Consider the following 26,790-nt stretch of genomic DNA (forward strand, 5'->3'; position numbering starts at 1 on the left):
GGCAGATCTGGCTGGCCACTACAGGGAAAAGGATGCAGAAGTCAATGGGTCTCCACCAGCAATGGTCCAGCTGCAAGGCTCTTCTTAGTGGACTGTGTACCAGTTGCTCATAAGAGTCCTTCTAGAGCTCCACTTTGCACTAAACTGGAATGAGGAACCTTCGACTCTCCAGGTGTTGGGGCTCCCTTGAGCCATGCAAGTTGGAGTGTCCCCCCCTGCAGGAAACATTCAGAACTGGACATGCTAAACAGCAAGTTGCTTAAGTGCCAGAAGATCTGGTTTCCTCAGAACTTCTACAAGCCTCACTAGTTTGTATCACTCCCTGTCTTTCCCTGTGCCGCATCTCACAGAACAGTCTTAGACCAACTCAGCCCTCACCAAATCAAGACAGCATGTCACCATCTAGCCTAACCTCATTTCTTTAAAATTCTAAACTGAAGTGTATCCAGAGGCCACACATTTATTTTGATTTATAAGCTTGGGAGCTCAAAACAATGCATAACATGTATTTCCCAGACATAAGCAGGGCTAAATTAGGCAGTTCCTAAGTATGGCCTCATCCAAAGCAGGGTCTCTGCACTCAAGTGTTTATCGAAGAGCATCTTGACAATGGAGCAGTGAGATGTTTTCCACAGGTTGAGGAGCAGGTATCATGCCCATTCTCTTCTATGTCATGCCAAAGAATGCACTGCACTGTGGCCTCATTGCTTTGAGTTGCCTATCAAACATTCAGATGGGAACCACTCATCCTAGGAAATACTGTGAAGTCAGGAAGGGATTTTCTTTTTCTTCAGCTTTTCTTCTAGGTTTGCAAAATATTTCATTTTGGCTAGATATTTTTTGGCTTCTTGAAGATCATCTGCAATTAAACAAAGAAAAAGCAAGTTTGTACTCCAGTGGGAACTTTGCTCCCAGCACTGAGAAATGGCTACACCATCAGAATCAGCACACCCCTGGCATTCAGGAACCCAAAGAACAGCAGGTTTTTGCAATATGTCAGTCAAGTGACTTCAAGAAAGTAGGCCGCTCTGCTGCTGGGCCATCCTGCAGAACTTAGTACTAATATCTCCTAACAGGACTAACCATTGTGTGCCTTAAGATCAATGTCTGTAGAGAAATGAGCCTCAATAAAACCAGTAAATGCATTCTATTTCTGAACAGCTCAGCTTTCCTTGAAAGGTAGGCTTTAAGCAAGTCCTTACAATCCAGAATGGCTTTTGATGAGCACGCAGCCCTGTAAGCCATGTGGATGGCACGTGCCACATGCAGCTGGGAGCACAAGAGGTCATTTGCAAGCAGGTCACACCCCAAAGAAAGTAGGAAGGAGATACTCCTACCATGTTCAAACGCTCTGCTCACATCCTTAATCAGCTCCTCTTGTTTAGCTGGAAGGGAAAGAAGAGGGCATTGATTTCATTTAAGACAAAGCTGTTATCTACATGTGCCTTCACCCCTGTTCATGAGATGTCATGACCATGGATACTGTCCTTAGGAGGGCAAATGTTAAAGCAGCCTTCCGGGCCCATTGTCCTTACTGTTCTGGATTATAATTCCCATCATGCCCGCCTATGAACCATGCTGGCTTGGAAGAATGCTCTATTGAGTCAGGAAGCAGCAGTTGTCTTATTGAAAGTCTAGCCACACCCACAAAGGGATTTTTCCAAAATGTCTCTAGAAATGAGAAAGTGCTCTCTGATTCATCCGATCTGTGACTGAGCTCACTCCATGTCAAGCACGGCACAACCACCCCCCCTTCAGTTCTTCCTTGTTGTACTTGCCCTTGACAAAGGGGAAATTGCTTGGGCTCCAGTGGAAAATATATTGCAAATCTGAGCTTTTAGTCTTTCTAGAAATGACACCGTAAGCCCCTTGCTGTAGTTTCTGCATAGAAATGGGTACTGGTATTGTGTTTCTTAGGGATGCGGGTGGCACTGTGGGTTAAAGCACAGAGCCTAGGACTTGCTGATCAGAAGGTTGGCGGTTCGAATCCCCACGACGGGGTGAGCTCCCGTTGCTTGGTCCCTGCTCCTGCCCACCTAGCAGTTCAAAAGCACGTCAAAGTGCAAGTAGATAAAGAGGTAATGCTCCGACGGGAAGGTAAACGGCGTTTCCGTGCGCTGCTCTGGTTCACCAGAAGCAGCTTAGTCATGCTGGCCACATGACCTGGAAGCTGTACGCCGGCTCCCTCGGCCAATAAAGTGAGATGAGTGCCGCAACCCCAGAGTCGGTCACAACTGGACCTAATGGTCATGGGTCCCTTTACCTTTATTGTGCTCCTTCAACACAGCTGGCTAGAATTATTTAGACATGGACACTCAAACTAGAATGTAACTGAATGGGACTGACTTCAGAGTTCAGATGCACTGGATTGCACACTGAGTGGTTAAGAACAAGGCTTTGCTTTAATGATGCCCATAGTTATGTACTGATCCGTTTTTTCACTTCAATGAAGATCAGCTAATGCCTCCTCACACAGCTGTATTGAACGTCAAGATCAGGAACTTTCCCCAATCTACACTCCCAACCCTCAGAAACTCTCAATCCTATCAAGGGGGTGTGGGGAAATGACAGATATAGCATCTGTTGTGCCCAAGCGGCCTGCCCAGAAGTAATAGCAGCAGCTTCTGTGAGTGGGACACTTAAACTGAGGAAAGGAAGAAAGAGTTAAGATGCAAATGAAAACCCACAGGGGAGCCTAAATTCAAAAAAACTCATTTGTTAAGGTTTGAAGCAGAGAAACAGGAGTCGTGTGTTTTTTCATCAACAGGGTGACCTTTGAGGTGGCTTTATAATTCTAAATACTGCTTCATGTTGTTCTGTGGAGGTTTTCATTACTGTGCTTTCACTCCTTGATAGATTCCCACCCCCCAACCCACTGAAAGACAGCATAGACACCTCTTCAGGCACAATTCTCCATCTTACCTGCAATAAAGTTTTCCATCTCTTCTATTTTAGCATCATTGTTTGCATCTGACAGTTTCTCGTTAATTTCCATGATTTCTGAGAGAAACTCAGGGTCTGCCTCAGTGTCTGTTCCTTTCTCCAGTTCTACTCCATTCAACTCCAGCTAGAAAAGAATGATAATGGCTTTTAGGAACTTCCTCACTTCACTCTGAATGCAGCCTGTGAACCATGAGAATTGATCAGCACCTGTTGATGCAAAAGGCAGTAGCTACTTCCTATGGAAAGCTGAGGTAGACTGGAGCATGGAGATGCAATGCCACTGCTGGGCTGGAGATTCACTCTGGTTGGCTGCAGGTACAGCTAGCCTGAGGAGGGTGGATTCAGCACTTTGGGAGGGAAAAAGAAAAGGAATCGAGAGTTGGTATTCTTGGCGCTCAGCTAGATAGGTGGATAGCCTTTTGGCTGTTTGTGTAACATCCACCCTGAGGGAAAGATCTACAGCCAGAGAAAGGAGTCTTTGAACTGAGTGTCAGATTTAAAGACAGTGGAGTATACAGACAAATGAGAACTGGGAAGCTGAATTTGAGAAAGGAAATGTGGAGTTGTGAGGGAACACTCCACTTTGGTTTCAGTTCAGCAAGAAGGGGATAGATCTTTTGGAGACAACTAATCCCAAACCAGTCAGGAGGTGTGTGGTGATCCCCTGGTCTGTCATACTAATAGAGGAGCCTCAGAAGTCTGGGAAGCCAAGAAAAAGTACCAACTTATGAAGAAATCATCCATAAAAATGAATGCTTTAGCTTAAGTGCTACTTTTATTTCAAACTGCTCTAGTAATTAATAATACAGGCTGCTTCAAAGAATGGCAAAGGGAAATTTCTAGATTTGTCTAGCAGGGGAAGAAACTGAGAATAAAGTATAAAATTCTGATAGAAGCTAAAGAAAGAGGTGGGTTCTCGCTGCCAAACTTACTTTATATTATGACACTGCTTGTTTATGTTGGTTAAAAGCTTGGATACTGTTGAACAATATTCAGTTAAATTTGGAGGGGTACAATATTAAATTTGGTTGGCATGCATGCTTTTGGTATGGTAAAGCTAAAATTTATAAGAACTTTTTGAACCATGTAATTAGGAAGAATTTATATAGGGTATGGAGGACACATAAAAATCTGCTAGAAAGGAAAACACCCTTATGGCTCTTGCCTATGGAAGCAATCTCACTGAAAAGACTGAATATGGGTCAACAGTGGACAACATACAGAGACCTTTTGGACATTTTAGATCAAGAGGTAAAGTTGAAGAAACTAGAAGACATCGGAAACCAGGTGACGGACTGGCTACATTACCCGCCTACTGAACGAAGTGTTTAAGTAAGATAAGCAGTGTGGATTTACGGACCAAAGTTCCAGATCTGAATGGGAACCAGTAGAAAATAGAGGAAAATTAATTTCTAGGATGCATAAGAGTTTGTTAGAATGGGAAACAAATGATGACTTGGTAAAATCTGCTATGATTCATTGGGCAAGGGATGTAGGACATAATACAGAATTGAGCCTCTGGGGAAAACTGGAAAACTGGTTTGAAATTTACAGTATGTTATGCTTTGAAAGATGTGAAAATGATTTATAGAAGGTATCTGGCACTAAGTTAGCAAATATGTATAAGTCAGAATCAGGTACCTTCTGTCAAGAAACAGAAGGTACATTTTATCATATGTGGTGAACATGCAAAGCAGCTAAAGGTTTTTGGGAGATGATACGGAATGAGAAGTGGCAGCAGTAGGGACACATCCCTCCTTAGTCTTTCTTTAATGAAGCAGCTTACTGTCAACCAACATCCTCTTCTTTTCTAAACTGTCCTTATCATCTCTCTCCCAGCCTGTCCTTGTCCAGGGGCCAAACTAGGCTTTATTTCACCTGGGTCAAAGACCCCACTTGGCATCCCCCATGTGCATTTGTGTACACAAACACACAGGCTGGGAGACTCAATGGAATCCCTCTGGAGGCTTCATCTGTAGCTAGGGGTCTGCATTCTCCCCTTTGCTTCGATTGGCCTTTGACCTGAGCCAGCAGGGCTTTGCTTCTCACGTGTGAGTGTGTCATCCTGTGGAACACAGCAGGTATCTTACCAGGTACAGCCCACGGCTCAGGGGGCTCAGGAGCGTCCGGTAGGCTTTGTTAGCCAGAGAAGAGTGTTGCTTAGAAAAAATCTGCTCCGCCTGTTGAAAGAGCATTGGGAGATCAGCTCACCAGTACTCCTGAGCCACCACTGGGAGAAAAGCACAGCGAACCCAAACAACTGTGTTTACCTTACACTTTAACTTTACCCTGACTCGCTTGCACAAGAGGTATAATCCATTTACTGATCTGCTCCCTCCCATGACAAGAGGGGGTGGCAGAAGGGAAGGAGGCACCCGGCCTAGGCCTTGCATATGGAAGCGGAGGGGCGCCCCCCCTAAATAGCCATGGGGTGTCTTTCTAGGACGTCTGTGGCGTCTGCGAGGGCCCCCCCGGGGTGGGCGAGGGGCGCCTGCCCGCCTGACCTGAGGTCTCTGGCTGAAGAAGTCGGGGTGCAGCGCTCGCTGCAGGCTCCGGAAGCGCTGCTGGACGAGGCCCACGTCCACCTGGAAGCTGCGCTCGCTGCAGGCGAACGAGAGAGAGAGAGAGAGTGAGGAGGGGGCGCGGAGAGAGACCCCCGCCCGCCCGCCCGCCCGCCCGCCAGGCCACGCACCATCCCAGGAGGCGGAAGAGGTCGGCGCGGGGCTCGGGGGGCTGCAGCGCCCGGCACGAAGGGCAGAAGAAGCGCGGCGGCGGCGAGGCGGGCGGCAGAGCCAGGCCGCAGCTCCAGCACGACGCCGGGGACGGCGGCGAGGACGAGGAGGGCGAAGGCCAGGCGGCGGCGGCGGCGGCCCAGGGGGGCGCCCGGGGGTCGAGGAGGCGCCGCGGCGCCGCCGCCGCCCAGCGAAGCCTCCGGCTCAGCGCGTCCCACCTCATCCTGCCCGGACTACAACTCCCGGCGGGCCCTGCGCGCCGGCTCGCCCGCGGTTGGCTCAGGCTCGTGACGTAGGCCTCCGGGGGCGGGGCTGCCGAAAAGGCGGGAGGGAGCCGCCAGGTGCGCCGCCGGGTGGGGGCGGCGGGGCTCGACTCCTCGCCGGGAGAGTCGCTGCGGAGAAGGCCTCGGCCGGAGGAAAGCGCCCCTGCCTGGGCGGCGCACCTCCCTCGCTCCTTCTCCCGGGAAGCCGCCATGTCCCACCAGGAGCCCGGAAGCGACTCCCAGCCGCCGCCGCCGCCGCCTCCTCGCCCGCCGGCGGAAGGCTCCAGCAGCTCCAGCGGCACCCCGGGCGCCAGCCAGTCGTCGTCCAGCTCCGGCACCCTCAGCTCCCTCGACACGCTGCCCACGCAGGACCTGCCGCCCATCCCCGAGGACCCGGAGCCCGGCCCCCAGGAGCCCTCGCCGCAGCCCTGGGGCCGCCTCTTCAGCCTGGCCAGGGGCTTCCCCAGCTGCGGTGCGTGAGCCGAGCCCCGGCCCGGCAGGAGCAGGCTGCCCTCTCGCGCCGGCTCCCCTGGGCTTCAGACCAGAGGAAGGATCGTCTGCCTAAATAAAGCATATAGTGTGTCTTCAGGCTAGGGAAAATACGCTGCTGTTGCCTCTTCAGAATCACAACTGGGTGGAGGGAAGAGCAGGCACAGGCAAACCCGGCCCTCCAGATGTTTTGGGACTACAATTCCCATCATCCCTGACCACTGGTCCTGTTAGCTAGGGATGATGGGAGTTGTAGTCCCAAAACATCTGGAGGGCCGAGTTTGCCTATGCCTGTTCTAGAGGTGCGTTTGCTCTAAGGGAGATCCATCCGTGCCAGCCAGAGAGCCTGTTCCTCTGCTAAGAAGGGTGCTCTTATGCACCAGGTGGGAAAACTCAGTGCAGCCAGCATCCTCCGCTGGAGTTCCAGAAGAACCAGATCCAACTGGGATATTGCTTGTCCAGCTGGGATGTGATCTTGTACAGTGGTGCCTCGCAAGACGAAATTAATTCGTTCCGCGAGTCTTTTCGTCTTACGATGTTTTTCGTCTTGCGAAGCACGGTCCAGCGCAACTGCACCTCTTCAAGCGGCTTTAAGAAAAAGGGAAACAAACTCTCAAGACGTTTTCGTCTTGCGAAGCAAGCCCATAGGGACAATCATCTTGCGAAGCAACTCAAGAAACGCAAAACCCTTTCGTCTTGCGCGTTTTTCATCTTGCGAGGCATTCATCTTGCGAGGTACCACTGTACCCTTTTCTTTTATATGAGCACTCGGGAATAAGGCAAGAAGTGGAATGAGCTCCCAGCCCAGCCACTCGCTAAGGTGTTTCCTTGTGTTAGAAGGAAAAGGTATCGGGAATTCATCTACATCTTGGCCAAACTGCAGCAATTCTGGTCTTCCTCTATATTTGAACTGCTGTTCATTATTTTCAGCAGTTCACTATACTTTTTGCTTCCTTCTTTGTCTCTTTTTTGGATGATTCCTCATTATCAGGGACTGGGGTTTTGCTGGGAATCACCTTTTCCTTCTGTTAATACCGTTCTGGTCTTTGATGCCAGCAAGCAATTGCCCTTCTGGTGAATAAAAGTAAAAGGAGAGCTTGTTTATAAACCCATGTCAGATAAATCTCTGGTAGGTTTTAGTTTCTCAAAGCTTTTTGATTCAGATGGGGAGATGCCTACTATGCTTGAGCCTCCTTTGCTCTTCTCAGACCCGCAAGAGGATGCAGGTGTGTTTTCCACATGCTGTTTCCTTACTTGGGTTTTGTGCTCTTCTTTTTCCCCACCCTAGACTGCGTGAAAAATGAGTACTGGTTTGGGAGAGACCCAAGTTGCGACTACAGTTTTGCTAAGCTGAATCTGACTGAGACAGAGCTCTATAAACAGTACAGCAAAAGGCACTTCCGCATCTTCAGAGTAAGTACTGCAGAGATTCTTTCTTGCTTTCTGCTCTGGGCAACAAGTTCCACTTTGAGGAAGTTTTCTGGTGGCAGTGAATGGGTGTGCCTGGGTTGTGTGCCCTTCTGGCTTGCAAGGTTTATGTGGGGCTCTTTCTGCAGAATTTGAACCCTTCCTATTTCCTTGCTTGTGATTCTGCTGTGAGGGAGACCCTGCCAAGTGGACTCTCCTAGCTCACTGTCCTTCCTCCAAGGAACCAGGGCCCGGAAGCTGCCACGTGGCCTATATTGAAGACCAAAGTGCCAATGGGACTTTCATCAATGGAAAGCTCCTTGGGAAGAGCAAGAAGCTTCCCTTGGCAAATGTTGCTGAAATCTCGCTCTCCCTGCCCCACAACAAAGGTAAGATTCCTTGCAAACTCCCTGGCTTACAGGGGCATTTTGGGTAGTGAGTGTAATCCAGTTTTCAACCTTCATGGTTTTATAGTGACACAGCTTGATGAAATAGTGTCAAAATTAACCCTGAATGTAATGTAAGAGGCAGTCTGTATCAGAAGAAACACCTTGCTCTCTGTGGGTGATAATCTCCCTCCACTCCTGTTCCCCAGTGGCTGCTGTTCAGAGTGACGCACTTGGAGCTGTTGTGTGGTAGTGCACAGGTAGACAACGAAATTCGTTAGCCCAACATGTAGGGATGGACACTAGCTTAGATGGTTGTTGTTTTTCTAACTGATTTTTAATTTCAAGTAAGAAAAAAAACCCATACAAAGAAAGCAGTTTAGTAGTAGTACAGAAAGGAAATAAAAACAGCGTCTGATGGTTGTAGTTTTAGACCTTTTAATAAAGGCAATCCAATGAAAGTGTCTCTCCATAAGTCCAGTCCCTGCCTATTGATATTCCTTTGGGACATAATTAATTTGTCCATAAGCACAATGTCACATATTTGCGAAATCCAGGCTTCAAAAAGATTTGCATTTGCAGTTTTCCCATATTTTTGTGATCACTAATCTAGCTGCAGTTAATAAATTGAGGATGAGGTCTTTATTGGTTATGTTCTTAAACTGAGGGGTAAAATAAGATAGGAAGGCCAATTTGGGGTCTTATAGTAGTGATTGTCCCATTGTTTGATTAATTGTTTGAAAAACTTTCCCCAAGGGAAATTTTTTTGGGCAGAACCACCACATGTGCACTAGATAGCCAGGTAAGTTGCATTCCCACCAGCAAAAGTTGGATGTGTTATAATTAATTCTGTATAATCTAGCTGTATGTAGCATCAATGTGCTATCTTAAAAGCATGTTATTGAGTTCTAATTGAGATAGATCCACATGGTAGTTTATTCCAAATTTGTTCCTCTAATTCTTCTTCAAAATCTTTTCCCCATTTTAGTCTTAATGAAGTGAGAGGAAGAGTAGCCAATTGTGTGTGGATTTTATTTTATTTTAATTTTTATTCAATAAGAAACTTTATTGTTATTACTGTATTGTCATTTTCATACAGAATGGTTATTGACATAAGCACATACAAAATGCAGTAAGAATGATGAATGTAAAAATGCAAGTAGAAAAATAAAATGAGAATACATAGGGGAGGGGATAACTGGGAGACAACTGAGAGTGCAACGCCGCGTACACTTATCACATATAAGAAGAAAAAGGTGAGTCAAATTATGTGTGAAGATTTTTCTATAGTTGGGAGAGATTCCCTTTCCCAGTGGGTTGGTTGAGTTGAGTAGTTGCTCTAAACTATTTAAGTCGTGTAATGCTTGAATCTTCTATTTGGCTGATTTAGAAAATGTATAATCTGGTATATCTCTAATCAGCCACATCGTATATCTTCCAATACAAAGGAGCAGTTGATTAGCTTGGCTGGTTTTAAAAGGGGAATAAGCAAATGCATTGAGGACAGGGCTGTCAATGGCTTTTAGTCATGATGGTTGTACTCTCTCAAATATAATAATATCTGCTGGAGATCATGACCCAAAGAGGGTTGTTGCGCTGATGTCTTGCTTATGGCGTTCCCATATTGCCCTCCACCTTCCGCAGTGAAGGCAGACTTTCCTGGCCTGTAGCAAAGCAATTTGGAAAGGGATCTCATTCTGTCAGCATTATTAGCATTGTTACATATACAAGCACATTGTTCTTCTGATCTCTTCCATTATGTTTGGCCACAACACTGAGCACTGGAGATCAGGAAGAAAGTTGTATGTTTTCCTTGCAATAGTAGTTATTGGACTGGGATCTCCTCTCCTTCCTCTCGCTTTCCAGTATTTGTATTCTCTGACCTCATGGAAAGTGATCATCAGCTGGAGTATCCCAAGGAGCTCACAGACAAATATATCATATCAAAAACGTTGGGCACGTAAGTTAGAGTCTTTCTGCCTGCCTATCTTACATGTTTTCTGCAATGCTGTCTTTAGGGAAGACCACTGAGAGTTGCACCTGTGGGCCAGGGGTGGGGGAGTGGGCATCATGAGGTTTCAATGGTAGCCCTCAGTGGAGGTGAATCAGCCTCCTCAGTCTTTTGCTGCCACATCAGGGGATGAGAGAGGAGAGGACTGTCCTCTGAAGCTCTGTTTAAATCGGGGGCACTGCAGGCATTTCTTTCACAGTTTCACCATCTCAATGTTAGAACCCTAACCTTGAAGTAGCCTCCTTTTTCTGCTAGTGGTGCCTGTGGAGAGGTGAAGCTGGCCTTTGAAAGGGACACCTGTAAGAAAGTGGCCATAAAAATAATAAATAAACGGAGGTTTATGGCAGATGTTTTGCCGGAGAATGTAAGTATCTCTTTGTTTTTGTCCTCTGGGCAGGGAATTTTTGATGGAGGGAAATATTACCTTAGTACCTTAGGTTGTCACCTGTGCTCTGTAGATGATTAAACATTGTTTGCTGCTGATTAAGATGATATATGCAAATTTATTTGTGCTAAACAAATTGTGGATAACTCACAGTCTTAAATGACTCACATCTCAGTCCTAAACATATAGCATGGAAGAATCAGTGGAACTTTTGTGGCATGTGCTGAGGTTTGTGGCCCTAGTGGAATTTGTAAAGTTACCTGATTGTGCCTATGTGAGCTTTTGTTTCAAGAAAAGCATTGACTGGTTCAGCCTCCCCCAGGGTGCATGTTTTAGACTACAGTTCCCATCAGCCTCTGCCAGCAGGGCTGTGTTGCCTTTAGCTGATGGACATCTTTACCCAAAACATCTAAAAGGCACCAGGTTGAGGAAGGCTGGCCTAGTTTCCTTTTCTATCTCTCAAAACAATCTCCCTTATACAAATCAGGCGGTTCTACAACTCTGTGAAATTTCAAGGACTCTTCTGCCAGCTGAGCCGAGTGCCTTATGTTTGGCTTTCCTGCTTTTTTTGCTGCAGCAATGCAGGCTGTCTTCAGCACTTTTACTGAGGGCAGGAGGCTTGATGTTCTGTCAGTGTGTGAGCTTCCTTCTGTTTCGCTGTCCTCTTGCACCGTCAAGCACCCTCAAGTTAAGCAGATGGGCTCATACTAAAGCTGTGCAAGTGACCTTTACGCTTTGATGTTCCATTGTCTAAAAGCAGGACAAGCCTTTTAATGTGGAAACGGAAGTGGAGATTCTGAAGAAGATTGATCATGTAAGTGGGCCCTTAAACCAGGCAGCTTTTAAAATTATTCTTACCTCCCCTCCTCTTCTCACTAAAGGCTAGGGCTGGGTGATATCTGGTTTTCAACTTCACAATATATCGCCAGCTAAACATCGTGATATATTGATATGTTACAGTGTCTGAAACAAGCATGGAGCTGGTTTTCAACTTAGTGATATATCACCAGCTAAACATTGCAATATACTGATATATCATAATGTCTGAAATAAGGATGGAGCTATGTAGAGGCATTGGCTGGCTTCATGGTTGCTTCCACATTGTGATTTTCGCATGGCACACATGCACACTCATGATTAGCAATATATTGCCAGGTCAAAAATTATGAAACTGATATCATGATACGGACTTGAACTGGTTTTGGATGATATATCGATATATTGTCCAGCCTTACTAAAGACCTGACAGTGGTTCTAATTTATCTCATATGCTACTAGCAAGCCCATTCTCTCGGGGCAGATTCTGATGTCTGCAAAATGGAATCCACTGTGCCCAACAGGCAGAGTATTGTGGGGCTCAGCCTCAGAGGAACCTAAAGGTGTTCAGAAGCACAACAAAAATCTTAGGGGGGAAATCGCTTAAACGCGGGAGGAATTGAGGCCAGGGAATGGTGTTGGCTGACTGACTGTTGAAAGGCAGGGAGGAAAAGTAATTTAATTTGAAGTACCTTGGGAGAGGGCAACGCAGGCTGGAACGGTGAACAGCAACATACCATGCTGCAACAGTTTATTGCAGTTCCCACTTATTTTTTTACTCGGTGGAGTGTGGCGGTATATTTAGGTCCTATGGTGGAGATGTCATTCTTGCCCTTTGTCCTCACATTTGTAAGCATTTTCCTTTGAACTGAGAGTTCTGTGCTGTTCTTTGGCTTCAGGAAAAAAGAGCTGCTTTTGGAGGGTGTTGCTTTCTCCGAGAGCGGCTTTTTCCTAGCAAATGTTTGGATGTTTTCCTTTCCTTCCTTGCTACAGCCTTGCCTTATCAAGATAATAGACTTCTTTGAAGGAGAAGACTTTTACATTGTTTTGGAATTGTAAGTTATTCTTCTTTGTGCTCTTTGGGGCGGAGGGAGCGGTTTTGTGCCTCAGGTCTGTGAGTGGCAGTGTCTAAAATGAGCAGTTCAGTGTGGCTATAATTAAAGAAGAAGAAAACTCAGGTGATGACTGCTGGGAAGAGAAGCTAAGGAGATGGAATGAATGGACAATCTAGGCAGCCTTTCTCAGGGGCTGGATTTGTATTGGAACCAGCCCTCTTCCTCCTCGTTCAGCTGTTGTTCAGACGGTTCCACGTTTAGTGCTCTAAATAATCCCTGTGTGTAGAGGTTCTCATCTCAGAGTCAACCGTGCTCACTTGATGAAGGAGGTTCTTGATCACAAACAAGCCTCTTAGGCTCCAGGCTGCTTCAGAATTTTTCTTGTCATTTTGGAAGATACGCTTGGTCATAGAGATTTCAGCATACAAAACTGTCTCTCCCCTTGGCTTCCTTGCTAGTGTTTGGCTACTCTTGGAAAACTAATTCTAGATCTTTGCATGCTACACTGAAGAATTTTGTATCCAGTGATGAAAAATAGTTGCTACTTTCCATCATGAACACCATTTCCATTTTTATTTTGCCTTCAAACATGGGTTTACTCTGCTCTGTCTTTCAGGATGGAAGGCGGAGAGCTATTTGACAAGGTTCTGCGCCCAGCAAGACTGAGCGAAGCAACGTGCAAACTTTATTTTTATCAAATGCTTTTGGCTGTGCAGGTACCCCTTAACTCTGCAAAACTGGTTGTCTCCTGGTAATGCTTGATGACTGTTAATGTATTCACTGGTACAATCTGGAGTCTGCTTTGTTTGTTGCACCACATGGATGCAACAGCCTCTTTTGTTAAACCTTCTGATGATCAAAGGCTGTTGTGTAGCTGCTTCAAAATATGGTTAACTAACCTTGCTGGATTGCAGTTCCCCTCATCCCTGACTATTGGCTGGCTAGGGATGATGGGAAGTGGGAGTCCAACCTGGAAGTCTACAGGTTAGCTGCCCCTGATGTAGCACATGGAAACACTTACTGCATAGACCATGCAATGTCTCTATACAGAAGTGTACCTCTCTTCCTCACTTGGAGAATTCACAGAAAGACATTACATCTCTGCACCCTGAGGAAGTGCCACAGCTCAGTGACAGAAAAGATAAGAGCAGTTTGCTGGATCAGGCTGGTGGACCATCTAGTCCAGCATCCTGTTCTCACAGAAGTCAACCAGATGCCTGTGGGAAGCCAAGCATGACCCCAGCCCAAGAGCCCACACTTCCTGCCTGCCTTGGACTGTGGAGGTGGAACATGGCCTTCAGGGCTAGAAGCCATTGCTCACCTTATTCTCCATGAAAGAGAGCCTTTTGTTTTATTCCACGACTGCTAAGCTTTCTCAAGAGTTTTTTTATATTATTATTTAACAAAATTTATATACTGCTTGATTATAATAAAACCTTTAAGCACTTAAAAATACAATTATCAATAAGAGACAGTTAAAGCAGGTGTTTAAAAGCAACCAGAGTCTTGGACGAGGTCCTTTGTGAAAAGCTTTGTGAAATTCCAAGTACACTTTGCCGGTTGGATCACGTCTATAAGCTTGTTGACATTCTTAAAGAACACTAAAAGGTTAGCAAGACAGCACAGCAAAAACAGTAGCATAGCAAAACAATAGCATAACATAGCAAAACAATAGTAATTATAATAATGTACAAAGCCCCCACATTTCAATACAGTGGTACCTCGTTTTGAGTCCGCCCCATTTAGCATCCATTTCATGGAATGTCTGTGACAAACCTGGAAGTGCCAGAACGGGTTACTTTTGGGTTTGCTGCACGCGCAGAAGCGTAAAACCACTCCACGCATGTGCGCAGAGCGGCGCTTTGTCGAGCGTCCCTTTCGTCAAGCAGATCCCGGACTCAAAACGAGGTACCACTGTACTATAAATATAACAAGATTACATAAACAACATGCAGCATCCAATAGCAAAAATAACAAGGGAGCCTCATAGTTTCACCTTAGTCCTGGAAACACCCTTCCCATGATGTTGCTCTCATGATGTTGTTTCCACTGTGGAATCCTCTTCAGATTTTTCTATTCAAGATTGGGAGTTCAAGATTATTTTCTTCAAGATCAGCTCTAAGCATTGAACTTGCAATGTGGACCTGTTATGTTGAATTGTTCTGCTACACTCTGGGCAATATAGATCACCCCCCACACACACACACTAAGTTGTCAGTTGTTTTTGTTTATGAAGTGCTTGTGGCTTTGCCTGTGAGGGGGTTGACTAGGCATGGAAGGCAGGACATGGTACTCTAAAAGGAGCGGAGATGCCGCTTGCAAAGGTGTGTGAGCCACAACAATCTGTTAATTGCATAATATTCTTTCTCTTTTTGGTGCTGTGCAAAGTATCTTCATGAAAAAGGCATTATTCACCGGGACCTGAAACTGGAGAATGTGCTGTTGTCATCTCCTGAGGCGAATTGCCTTATAAAGGTGAGCAGGAGTTGTCTAAGAATTCTACCCTCCCCTCCTCAACCCACATCATGTGCTTTAAACAAAGTTGCTCTGCGAGATGCTTTGACCCAGCTCTCTGGTGTCGATGGCATTCCAGTGCATGCCACTCAGTTATCATGGAATGAAATATTTAAGACAGAGGCCATGAGTGCAGGGTGTGTTTGTGAAAGACCTTGTGACTCTGCTTGGTCTCCCAGGCCCTCTTTGTCTCTCCCTCTGCAAAATCTTGCCTTCCAAGGTTTTGCTTTGGAGACGAAACTATTGTCTAGCAGTTTTTTTACATACCTAGGCAAGGGTGGCTTGGGACACATGCAGACCTTCATTGCAAGAAGCAGGTTAAATGACTTCTGAAGTTTTGATCAATCTATTCTTGTTACTTTTCTTGTTGTACAAGATAACAGATTTTGGTCAATCCAAAATTCTTGGAGAAACATCCCTTATGAAAACATTATGTGGTACACCTGACTATCTTGCTCCCGAAGTTCAAAATTTTGCTGAGACAGGAGGTTATGGGCGCTCAGTGGACTGCTGGAGTCTGGGAGTCATTCTCTTTATTTGGTAAGAAGCCCAGGAAAGCTGACAAAGGTTTGTGTCCTCCCATAAAGTGTACCTGTTTGTGGGTGAAATTTTGAACACATTGACTTGAACACTTTTTATTTTTAATTTTTGTCTCTTGCCCTTCCATGGAGAACTAATGCTGAATTCTGTGCAAGACTTACTTGGATGTGAGTTCATTAAAGTTAGTTTGACTTCTGCACATGTAGGCTCAAGCTTTAGTTGCCTGTTAACCTTGTAACAATCCTGTAAGGCTGAGTGAGGGTTGCATTTCCAAGCGCTGTTGTCGCCGTGGAGTTGAGCCTCCAATTCCCACTTCAGACATTGTCCCTCTGCCTCTCGTGGGTTTTTGGCTGCAGGGCTGCCATGTTTTTCTTCTTGTTTGTCTCAATTAGCCTCTCCGGATATCCACCCTTCTCTGATAAAAATGCTCGTCTGTCTCTGAGGGAGCAGATCGCCCAGGGAGAATACTACTACTGTGCAGAAATATGGCAGCATGTGTCAGAGGAGGGTAAGGCATTGGTGTGACCCTGCTTGACAGGACAGAGGTGTGTCTGTTGACCATAGAGGCACCAGCATTCTTTAAATGAGAGAGCTGTCTAAAAGACTTAAGCGTCCTTGTGACTCAGGCAGAAGGTTGGCAGTTCCAGACTATCCAGGGACAGCTGTGGGCAGGATTCCTGCATTGCACGGGGTTGGGAGGGATATCCTTCGAGATCCCTTCCAATTCTACAATGCTATTAGTGCAAGGCATGTTGGCTGGGACTCAAACAAATGACACAAACTGAACTGCTGGGGTCTTCTTCCTTGCATCAAAGGGAAGCCTGGCTAAACAATGGCGCTGAAAGGAACTTCTTGTCTCTTGAAGGCTACCTGTGGCTTCCAATAGGGAGCCAAGGAGACTTACAGCATCCTCCTGGCCCTCAAACAGGTGAAAGAGGTGAGGTACCTTTTTCCTCTCCCACTTAGGAAGCAAGGGCAGCAAAACCACACAGGTGTGTTCTGAATAGCATCTTACAAGGTAACTGGCTTATGGCTTGGCACTAAGTGCATCTGCATCTCCTCAGCCACTGTGCCATGACTGGTGATGTTAATGGCAGATGCTACCGCAGTCAGACTTCCTTCCTTTCTTGCTTGGGGTTGTGGCAAGGGCTCATGGCATCATTTTAACCCTGGTCTTCTGGGTCCTAGTGCACTTAATATCCCTCCATGGTATTCTGCATTCCAAAAAGATGTAGAAGTGAGTAAGCTGTAGGAGTGGAACAATACTTTCCCATGGGTTTGGAAATTTATGGGGTCCCTTGTTAACAGTCCTTTTTGGCCCCTGTAAGACTAACCGATTCAGGCTTTGTTCCTGTACATACTTATCACAGAGCAATCCCCTTAGAATTAAATGTTTATGTTTGAGTAATGTACAGTTTCTTTGGCCTGAACCCACACTAGAAATTGTGACAGCAGGAGCCTCTTCTGAATATAGGTAAGGTACTTAAACATTGAGTACTAACTACAATGTTTATGTATCAGCTGTTCCTTTGCAAAGGAGGAGGACAGGGAGGGAGCCAGAACAGGTGGGGACCACACATGTTTTCTCCAAGCAGAGAAGCAGGTGTGGCAGGCTGGACTAGAGGGGCCATGAGGGTTTCATTCTGTTATTGCTGAACTACAGCACATTTTGGTTTGTTGTTTCAGCCTTTGACCTCGTGCAGAAGTTGCTAGTGGTGGATCCACGGAAGCGTCTTAAAATAGAAGAGGCTTTAGAACATCCCTGGCTTCAGGTATATGCTCACCTGAGCTGTCCTATCTAGGTAGAACAGGACAGGATGATTTTGTTCATTTGTTTTGTTGAAGATGTTTCTCAGCAGCCCCTCATAACAAAATGCATCACAATCCACAGTAGACCAGCCATATATCAGGCAGGTCTTTAACAAGCATTGAAAGCCCTTATTTTGAAGTGGAGGTGGTTCCATTTGCTGGGTGCCACAACTGAAAAGTCCCTTCTTCAAATTGTGGCATGATAAGACCTGAACAGGCTGTGACAGCCAGGATGACCTCCTCCAACAGTTTTAGTGTATGGAATGGTCTGTATTGGACAAATACAGGTTCCAAGTTATTTTTTTAAAATATATTTCTACCCCACCTTTTTCCCTGACAGGACCTAAGGTAGCTTACAGATAAAAGCAATAATTGCTACAAACCTAGAAAAGTCAGTAATTAAAAAAGCACTTAAACATTAATAGAATTAAAAGAATAAACATAAATGAAATCTATTTAAAACATACAAATAATTATAATAAAACCAGCATGGCACCAGCCCTTTCACTAAAAGCAGTCAGTTCCCAAAAGCCTGTTGGAGCGAAAAGCTCTTTACCTGCTTAGCGTTTTGTATGTCAACGAAAGACAGCAAATGGTCAGTGTGTGGAGTCTTCACAGGGACACCATGGCAGTGAAGATAATGCCTTGGCAATATGAATGGAGAAGGGGAGCTGGGTGTATGGCCCCCTTAGGGGCAGGGGCTTGTACCTTTGGCCAAGGCCAAAGACCGCATTCCACCTTGTTTACGTTTCTGCTTGCTGAATCCTGCAGATAGATTTCCCTCTCTCTGAAATATAGTGGACCCTCCGGTTCTGGGGGTCCGTCTGCAACCCGAAAAGTGTCTGAGGCAGAAAATCCAAATAACTCCTCCCACTGTAGTGGGGAGGGAATTTACTAATAAACTGACAATTTGATGCCCTCCAATAGGTGCCCCAGAATATGCTGCCTGCCTGAGGCTGGAGTCTGCTCCTTGCGTCCCCTCCATCCCCATTCTTGCCTCCCATTGCCTGCCTTGTGGCCCAGCCTCATTCTTGGCTGCTTCACACTGTTAATCAACTGCTAGAATTATGCCACCCTATGATTTCATTTTAAATATATGTGCAAATACATATTCTCCACAGGATGAAAATATGAAGCACACTTTTCAACGGTTAGTCACTCAAACTCAGGAGCCGGTGCCTGCATCAGAGGCCTCAACTTTGGTATCTATTTCTCATGATGGGTTGCTTGAAGAACTTGTGAATTGATTTTAGAAAACATTTGGGGGGGATTTTCCTTTTTTTAAAATGGGAAAATAACTTAATTCAACACTGGCTTGTGCTCAAGCAAGCACAGGCATTTGAGAGCGCTGCTGCATGGTGTAAGGAGCCAGAGCCCTTGGGTCACCTGAGGCTTTGTTTTGATAGGTGAAGCCGTAGATAGACCACTGGAGGGCTTTGTGGGGGTAAGATGAAGAGTGAGGGGGGTGGTAGCCCCAAACAAAAATAGTGCAGTATAATGGCTTTGTATTACAGGAGTGCATTGACTACCCATGAAGGCACAAATACAATTGGCATTTAAAGAAGTAGAACAGAGTCCTACAACCGTATGCTAAAACCAGCCAAATCTATATGGCAGCAACATAAAATGGTCACCAGATATGAGATGGAATAAACTGAAGCAACTTTTCCAAGGGGGGTGGGGAATGGACTTCTCGCTGAGGCTAAAAGTCCTCCAAGTATTTTGGAATATTTGATAGGCGGTGTCTCTTTCAGAGCGGCTGGTCTGCTTTCTCTCTCTGTTTCATTTGATCCTCCTCTTCTAGATAATGCCGTCGCTTCTGGAGGCAGAGTGGTGCCTATAATGATGGCTTGTGCCAGTTCAGGCCCCATGCCCAGCCACAGTTGGCAGCAATCCATGGTTTGCAAACCCACTTCAATCCGTGGTTGCTGGTTTGCCTTGTGGACAGCAAACCATGTTTTCTCCAATCATACAAGGGGCTTTCTTAGGCACCACGGAGTGTCTGGAGCACTGCTGCACCCTTCCACGGCCTTGCAGCAGGTGGTTCCACAGGTTAATCCTCCTGCTTTCTTTTTCAGCCACCCACCAGCAGGAGGAAACGGCGCCACTCGCAGGAGCAGGCTGGTCCCTCCAAGGTGCAAAAAGTGAAGATGGCTTCTTAAGGGCTGTTTTTTTAAAAAGAAAATTTTGTAAGTTTATGAAGTTCTTTTAAATTGTAGTACATGAATATTTTGGTAAATAAAAAGCTTTCTAAGACTAGCGTGACCTGGTTAATTGTGAAAAACTCCCACTGTGTATACCGTGCCTGCCCTACCTGGGGAAGGGGGGCGAGTGTAAGCCATCCCTTCCGACGTGCGCGCCTCGGTCCCTGTCCTGCCCCGGACTTTCTGCAACTTTTCGCCTGCAGTTGGAGGGAGGAGGAGGGGCGCGGCCGGCCCCCGGTCCCCCCAGCGGGGCGGAGCAGCGCACAGCCCGAAGATGGCGCCGATGCCGCCGCCGGCGGGGCGGCCGACGGGCCGAGGGGGCGTCCCAGCCGCCGCGGTGAGCCGAAGCGGGGCTGCCATGGAGCCCGAGGCGCCGCGGAGCTTCAGGCGCTGGCGCCGAGGAGGCGGCGGCGAGCGGGATCCTCGCGGGCCCCTTCTAGCCGGGGTGAGCGCCGGGCGAAGCTGGAGGGACGGGGGCGACGAAGCGGGGGGCGGATTCGGACGCTGGGAGAGGAGGGGGTCGTCCGGGCAGGCGGCGATTTCTTGCCGCGCCCAGCGCCACGTCCCGGCTGGATGGGGCTCCCGGCGCGGGGCTGTGGAGGTGGGAAGCGCCGCCCCTTCGGTAGCCCCGACGTGCCTGGGGGCAGCCCCTGCCGGGAGGCGAGCGCGCTCTCGAGGGCGCCCCGGGGGCCGCCGCCCCCTCGCGCCCTGGCCGCTCCTTCGGGGCTGCCTCCCGGCCGGGGTGGCCCGCGCCTCCCTGGCGCGCCGGGGTAAGGGCGCTCGGACAGCTTGGCTCGGGGGAACTAAAGGCGAAACTAAGCCAGCTTGACGCGTGTGCGCTGAGGCAAGTTGGAGGGTTGGGGATAGTTGCACACTGAGGTGGGCTTGTTTGTTAGCGCCCTGGAGTATAAAATGCGCCCCCCCCCACTTCCAGTGTTTGTGCAATTTTTATACGGATGGGTATGGATCTCTCTCCCCTCCCCTTCTGGCCTGCCTTCTTTCCGTTTCCTTGCCTTGCCTTTCCCGTGCAGGATGGGAGTTGTAGTCCAAAACATCTGGAGAGCTCCAGGTTGGCTGAGGCAGCTCCTGGTGCAACTGAGTTGAGCAGACCAGAGTTTCCAGGTCCGGGGCTCATCTCCTTCAGTACTGCCCACTTTGGTAATGCACTTCCAGCCCCTGTGCCAGAGAAAGGCTTTTCACTCATCTGCTCCTTAATATAGGTGTGCATGAGTACACACACACACACACACACACACACACACACACACACACACACACTGGAGGCATCCAAGTTGCACAGTTTCAGCTATGCTTGCCCCACGAGAGCACACCCAACACTCCCAGAGCTGTTGTTCCCTGGGGGTGGCTGCTCTGGGGCTGGTGGGGATGCTCTCTCCCCAGCACTGTTTGCCTTACAGAAGGCTGGCTGGCTGGCTGGCTGTGGGGTGGCTTCAGGGGTAACATGATTGCGCAGTTTTCGCATATATATGAAAAGCAGGGCTGGCTCAGGGAGGGTGTCCTGCAAGGAGGTCTGTACCAATGCCTTGGCACTAAAGTGGTTAATAAAGAGCTGGTTGAGAAAATGCTCTCTCCTTCCTGGGGTGAGAGGGGAGAAAGTGCCATAAGCTGAAAATCCTGAAGAGTTGCTATTCAGCTTGTTTCACTTCACAGCGGGGGGGGGGGTGTGTGCGGCTCCCCCCTGAAGGAGACCATTTTATCCGGCATTGTCTTTGGGAGGGCTTTGGAGGAGCTGGGGCTGTGGATGCTCTTGAGTGGGAGCTGCAAGGGCACCAGGTGCCGGCCTGCCTTTTCTTACATGGGCCAATGATGAGCAGGTGAAGAGCAGCAAAGCTGTTGTTGCCTTGCTTGTTTTGCACCAAGTAGCGAAGGGTTCCTGCTGTTCTTCCAGTCCCTGAAACCCACCACCCCTACATGCAGCCCTAAGGGCTGAGCGTGAAGCTTCCTAGCGAGAGGGCAGATTTATTCTTTGCCTCCTAAATAAAAAGTAGTAGAATTAGTGCAGCCCATCAGGCAGCTACAGGTTCCATACTAGTCAGCTGTCTCCATCACTGGCTTAGATTGGCATTGTGCAGACAGTACATTTTCCTTATTGGGTCCTGCTGCCAATTAGCAGTTACTCCAGGCCATTTGAGTTACTTCTAGGCTTTCTGAGATGCTTGCAGGAGCTGTGGCTTCTGTGCAAAGTGTCTCTGGGTCCCAGCACCTGACTTACGTTGGGCCAGCTGTCCTCATGCTGTCCACCTGATTCCACCAGGTACTGATGCCGGCAATGGGTGGGAAAGGAGAAGGAGACTGAATGATAGGAAGGAGGATGAATTATCCGCACGTTGGGACAGTTTGAAGCTAGCTTTGCTTACACCCCTTTAAGAAAAGGTACTGGAAGACTGTGATGCCTTCTTCAAGGAACACATTATCTCCTTGTAGATGATCTTCCTTCAGCAGCTTGTAGGCTTCTGTCATAGCCATAAATGAGAGCTTGGCCTCGCAGATGCAGGAATGCCCCCAGCCTCAGAGTTTGCACCACTTCCAGTCCAACCTGTGTGTGCCAGTTTGCTTGCCCCTTAGCTTCCTTGACTTTGACTTTGCTAAAATGCGGGGGGTTGTTCTCGGGGAGTGTTACTGTGGTGTTGCAGAGAACATGTTTTGCCCTGACAGCTGACTACTTTCTCCTCCAAGAAAAGTATTTGTACTGCACTGGAAACGGATGAAAGGATGTTCAGTAAATAACTGAGGGTGGCAAGAAATAAGCATTACTATTCCTTGAATCAGCAGTTCTGATGAATGTAGGTAAGGGCTCCTTTCTGAGCAGCTACCGGGGAGGTCCGTTTGGGAGGAGGAAGACAGAGCATTTAATCCAAGTGTGTACAAAGCCACCACCCTCAGATGTGATCTGTGATGTGTGGCTAATCCCACCAGCCGGGGTTGGTTTTAGTATAGTGAAAGGATCTTCACTGTGGTTCCTAGGTCAGCCTCTGGGGAAGGTGAGGACCTTCTACTCTGCTGCTGCTTGCCTTTTTAAAATGAAGCAAAAAGCTGATGACCCCATCCGGGTTGATTTGCCAGCTATTGGGGCCTGAGGACTTGGCAGAGACTTTCACAGGGCCGGAGCACTGAATAATGAAAACCTGCAGTGACTTCGCAGGGTGGAAGCCATTGTGTCTTTCCTATTACTAAACAGCATTTTAGTAAGTGGAGGAAGTGCTGCTTGTTCTAGCTGATAAATTGGATAAATGCCTCCTCCTCCTCCCTGTCTATTTGCAGATTTCTCTGTTTGGGTTGAAGCGCTTTGAGAGCAGAAGCCCTGATGGCCCCGTGCTGAGCAAGGCCGAGTTTGTTGAGAAGGTGCGCCAGAGCAACCAGGCCTGCCACGAGGGCAACTTCCAGAAGGCCATTGTGCTCTACAGTGAAGCTCTGGCTGTCGATCCTCAGAACTGCATCCTGTACAGCAACCGCTCGGCAGCGTACATGAAGACGCAGCAGTACGACCAAGCCCTCGATGACGCCATCCAGGCACGCCTCCTGAACCCCAAGTGGCCAAAGGTAGGCCCCCTGACTTGCTCTTGCCTGTGGGTCCACCCGGCCTGTGCAGCAGAGCGTCCGCACAACTGGGCACCTAAGGCTCCCGCAGCAGAGGTCCCTGAGAGCCAGATGCACTGTCTTCCCTGGCTTGCTGCCTTCTGCCAGAGGGAGAGAGCAGGGCTGTGTGCTCTGCCCAGGGGTCAGGAGGGTGGCTCCTCACCTTCTCTGGCCCTGTAATTTTCATTTATTTATTCATTTTGTATACCGCCCTTGATCTCGGGGTGGTTCACAGCATAAAAATACAAGATAAAAACACAAAACTCAATAGAAACAGGAACAAGAGCAAAACAAACCGATAAACCTACCTTCCACAAACACATTTAAAAGGATACAGGCTGTTGTTCAGCCAAAGGTCTGGCTGAAGAGGAAGGTTTTTGCCTGGCACCTTTCCCTCTGGCTTCTGAGGTTCCTGTGGATAGTTCCCATGCTTTTCCAAGTCCTGTCTGTATTTAGGACATTCACAGCTATCTGCTGGTCTTTCTAAGAGTCACTCTTGGTGCGCTTTCCATCAGGCTCCTGGGCATGCTGCTCTCCAAAAAGTTTCCATTACTCGGCTTGCTGAGCTAGTTGTTTGCCTTCAGGCCTTGGGGGAAGGGCTCTCACCTCCCCCCCCCCGCATTGCAGAGTCTTGCGAAGGGGACTGTGCTATGTGTGCATGGTCACGACTAACGTGTACATGGAATTCTATTCAGCTGCTGAATGAAGAAGCCATTTCTCCACTTCCTGGGCTCTTAGGTAATGCTGCCTTTCTGCTCACCAAGTGGAACTTGGGGCCCCTGAGGGTCCTGCTCCTGCTCGTGGGGGTCAGCCAGGCCCAGAGTGGGCAAGGGCTCCCCCCCTCTAGCCATTCTTCTCCCTTGCTCTCCCTTCCAGCCCCTACAAAGCGTGGCGCCAAGGGGGCTCACTGCCAGGTTGAGCTCTTGATCAGAGAGACCTTGCTCTGCTTTCCATTTCCTTGCTCTAGACACACACGCAGATTTGTGCTGTTGCTCTGAATGAACAGCAGTAGTCAAAAATGAAGTGAGATTACCCTTGTCTTTACCCAGCAGTTAACACGGACAGCTGGGAGCACGGGGCCTGCCTTTCTCTCTCTTGACTTTGCTGCCTACAGAGCCTTCCCATTCCTCCCTAGCCCGCTTGCTCTGACTCCCTGGCCACCATCGTCCTGACTTGCCACAGGCCGCTCTCCTTCTTCGTGGGTGGGTGGGGGAATGCAAGCATTTATCTTGTGGCTTCCGTGCCTCTGTGACCCCCTCCAGTACCCAGCACCCAGCATCTCCCAGCGCCTGCCCTGGCGGCTCCTGAAGCAGGGAGGATAGGTAGGAAAGGCTCAGGTCATGTGTGAAATGGGGTTCTGGGTGCAAGTGGAATCTCCTCAGCCCCACTCTTCTGACCTCTTTGGATGGCCTGCTACAGGAATCACAATTTTGTTCTCTCCCCTTCCCCCTAAAAGTTGGATGTTCTGAGCTCCTAAAAGGAGCCCCCTCGGCCCAAAAGCACAGGATAAGGACAGTATCTTGACAACCTTGTGTAGTTGCCCTATAAAAAGCAAGTGAACGAAGCCTGGCCATTCTGGAATAAATGCCTGGTGTGGACTCTCCCATGCCGTCAGCTGCTTTGCAAGGCTGGGGCATCTCCCTTGCTCTGACGGGCATTGGAATTTGTGCCAGATGGATTGTGATGCCTTCATAGTGGGTCGAAACACGACGAGGGTTTTCTCGGCTTCAGATTTTGCTCCAGAGGCAGCGAGGAACGTTGTGTTAGGAGGACTCCTCCTCTGTCCGCCCGCCCTGCCTGCCTTGAGCTGCCAGCACGAGCTGTGAAAGGGCCAGTGCCTGGCAAGCAGCAGCCTGCCTTCCTCTTGGACCAGAGGCTCTTCACCCCTGAGGCCGCTGTGCAAGAGAGGAAGCCACTCTTTCCTTGGCTGCATGTGCGGCTGTGTGCCCAGGGCTGCTGAGCAGAGAAGCCCCGGACAGGCTCTTCTTAGCTCTGTCTCTGGAGAAAGCAAGGGCAATTTTTTTCTGCCATAGGTTGGGAGGCGGCGGCGGCGGCTTTTGCTTCCTTTCTATTTTGCTCTTGAAGGAAATGGCAGGTTTCCCATAAATGTTTGTCTGAGGCTGTGCTTCTGTTTCCATGGCAACAAGGGCCGAGTTTTACTCCGCTGACTCTGGTGATATGAAGGCTATTAATCTGCTCCAAATAGTAGGAAACGGAGGAGTCTGGCCCAGGAGGGGTCTCTCAGCCTCCCCAGGTGTGAGGGGCCAGTCCCCAAGGCCTATCTGCACATTATCTTACCATTTCCCTTTGTCCTGCTGTGTCACTGAAGAGGCGCAGGGAGGGGAGTGAGACCCACACATTTCAGGCTACATTTTGCAGCTTGATCCAATTGTGCCCCCAAGCTGTACTCCATCCTGTCAGTCTGACAGCAAGTCTGCCAGAGAAGAGTCAGATAAGCCGCTTTCTTTGTCCAAAGAGTTTAGATTTTCTCTTGCTGTGATGTGAGACCGATCCCTTGCAGACACTCCACCGATTGGCACTGGGCTTGGAATGAGGTGGGGGTGGGGGTGTGCCAGACACATTGGTGCTTTGTACTCTCCCAGGGAAAATAGATGTGGCGTGTGTGCTTTGTTCTGTAAGTGTGAGACTTCAGAGTGATTTCTCAGAGACACTGCAGGGCCTTCCCCAGCCCCTTTCTTCCCATGTTTCATGGGCGCAAAGCCCCATCAAGGCTGGTTCTGGGCTTGGCAGTGCCTTTGTAAAACCAGATTTGTAATAGGAATGGAACATAGACAGAGGCAGCCTGTTAGTCCACCAGGCTCAGCACTGTCCCCACTGACTGGCAGCAGCCCTCCAAGGTTTCAGGTGGGGCTATGCCACCTACACAGAGGTGCCATTGGGGAAAGAACCGGGGGTCTTCTGCCTGCCCCACGGCTGTGCATCTCCATGTCTGGCATCTTCCTGTGAGATTGCTGTGGATGGTCCGATCCTGCCTCTCTGTTCATGTCGTCTTCCAGGGCCAGATTTCGCCAAGGAGAATCTAATGGAGAATCATGGAATTGTAGAGCTGGAAGGGACCCTGAGGATCATCTAGTCCAACTTCCTGCAATGCAGGAATAGGCAGCTGTCCCATATGGGGATCAGACCTGCAACCTTGGCGTTGTCAGCACCACACTGCAACTGAAGCTCAGGTCCACGCACAGGCGTGCCAGAGGTAGCTCATAGGGAGCCTTACACAAAAGAAAATTGCTCTGCTGCCAGGTGGTGAAACAGAGGAGGAGGAGGATAAACACAATGTTTCTGGAAACCACTTATCCTTTCCTGCATTTCTGCCACATAGGTAATTAATTGTTTGAAAATTGCAAATCCTCCCTCCCTCCTTCCCTCCTTTGCTGCCTCTTCTTCCAGGCCTGCTGATACATTTGTGATCATAGAACCATAGAATTGTAGAGTCTGAAGGGACCCTGAGGGTCTTCTGGTTCAGTCCCCTGCAGTGCAGGAGTCTCACTCCCAGCCTCATGCAACTGTCTTAGAAATGCTTGCTAGGAGCTGAGCTTCCTGAGATACTCTGAAAAGGCCAGGCTTTCCGAGAAAATAGGCACATCCTTTTCAATTCTCTTAAATCTGTTAAATAAAATG

At 48.3% G+C, this 26,790-nt stretch overlaps 3 protein-coding genes across 7 annotated transcripts in view; 2 read left to right on the forward strand and 1 right to left on the reverse strand.

Annotated features, from left to right (window-relative positions):
* Positions 1-440: 440 nt before the first annotated feature.
* HSCB (HscB mitochondrial iron-sulfur cluster cochaperone) lies at positions 441-5,913 on the reverse strand. Of its 2 annotated transcripts, XM_053369170.1 has the most exons (6): positions 5,636-5,913; positions 5,448-5,544; positions 5,034-5,123; positions 2,923-3,067; positions 1,338-1,385; positions 441-859 (listed from the first exon to the last, which is right to left on the reverse strand). In XM_053369170.1, the coding sequence occupies exons 1-6, from the start codon at positions 5,896-5,898 to the stop codon at positions 768-770; spliced, it is 735 nt and encodes a 244-aa protein (XP_053225145.1). In that variant the 5' UTR covers positions 5,899-5,913; the 3' UTR covers positions 441-767. The 2 variants fall into 2 exon arrangements, with proteins under 2 accessions (XP_053225145.1, XP_053225146.1); XM_053369171.1 differs by lacking the exons at positions 5,448-5,544; positions 5,636-5,913 and adding an exon at positions 5,214-5,312.
* Positions 5,914-6,130: 217 nt separating this feature from the next.
* Positions 6,131-19,606, forward strand: CHEK2 (checkpoint kinase 2). Of its 3 annotated transcripts, none has more exons than XM_053369177.1 (14): positions 6,131-6,410; positions 7,716-7,840; positions 8,076-8,223; positions 10,087-10,180; positions 10,487-10,595; positions 11,374-11,430; positions 12,426-12,487; positions 13,104-13,203; positions 14,876-14,962; positions 15,378-15,541; positions 15,934-16,049; positions 17,228-17,313; positions 18,472-18,552; positions 19,429-19,606. In XM_053369177.1, the coding sequence occupies exons 1-14, from the start codon at positions 6,149-6,151 to the stop codon at positions 19,510-19,512; spliced, it is 1,575 nt and encodes a 524-aa protein (XP_053225152.1). In that variant the 5' UTR covers positions 6,131-6,148; the 3' UTR covers positions 19,513-19,606. The 3 variants fall into 3 exon arrangements, with proteins under 3 accessions (XP_053225152.1, XP_053225153.1, XP_053225154.1); XM_053369178.1 differs by having other exon boundaries at positions 11,377-11,430; XM_053369179.1 differs by lacking the exon at positions 11,374-11,430.
* Positions 19,607-19,813: 207 nt separating this feature from the next.
* Positions 19,814-26,790, forward strand: part of TTC28 (tetratricopeptide repeat domain 28) — a 109,662-nt gene continuing 102,685 nt past the window's right edge. For both annotated transcript variants that reach the window (XM_053369172.1, XM_053369173.1), the window contains exons 1-2: positions 19,814-19,999; positions 22,837-23,115. In XM_053369172.1, coding sequence (XP_053225147.1) covers positions 19,829-19,999; positions 22,837-23,115 — 450 coding nt within the window. In that variant the 5' untranslated portion in view covers positions 19,814-19,828. The remainder of the gene's footprint in view (positions 20,000-22,836; positions 23,116-26,790) is intronic.

This window comes from Podarcis raffonei, chromosome 16, assembly GCF_027172205.1.
Source record: "Podarcis raffonei isolate rPodRaf1 chromosome 16, rPodRaf1.pri, whole genome shotgun sequence".
NCBI lineage: Eukaryota > Metazoa > Chordata > Lepidosauria > Squamata > Lacertidae > Podarcis > Podarcis raffonei.

Excerpts from the sequence above, each read along its gene's own strand:
- HSCB (XM_053369170.1), bottom strand. The coding sequence starts at position 5,898 with ATGAGGTGGGACGCGCTGAGCCGGAGGCTTCGCTGGGCGGCGGCGGCG. Across the intron at positions 5,124-5,447 it reads TCTTCAGCCAGAGACCTCAG|GCGGAGCAGATTTTTTCTAA; the intron begins GTCAGGCGGGCA and ends CTCTTTCAACAG. Across the intron at positions 1,386-2,922 it reads GATGGAAAACTTTATTGCAG|CTAAACAAGAGGAGCTGATT; the intron begins GTAAGATGGAGA and ends TTTCCCTTCCAG.
- CHEK2 (XM_053369177.1), top strand. The coding sequence starts at position 6,149 with ATGTCCCACCAGGAGCCCGGAAGCGACTCCCAGCCGCCGCCGCCGCCG. Across the intron at positions 6,411-7,715 it reads CAGGGGCTTCCCCAGCTGCG|ACTGCGTGAAAAATGAGTAC; the intron begins GTGCGTGAGCCG and ends TCCCCACCCTAG. Across the intron at positions 8,224-10,086 it reads CTCCCTGCCCCACAACAAAG|TATTTGTATTCTCTGACCTC; the intron begins GTAAGATTCCTT and ends CTCGCTTTCCAG.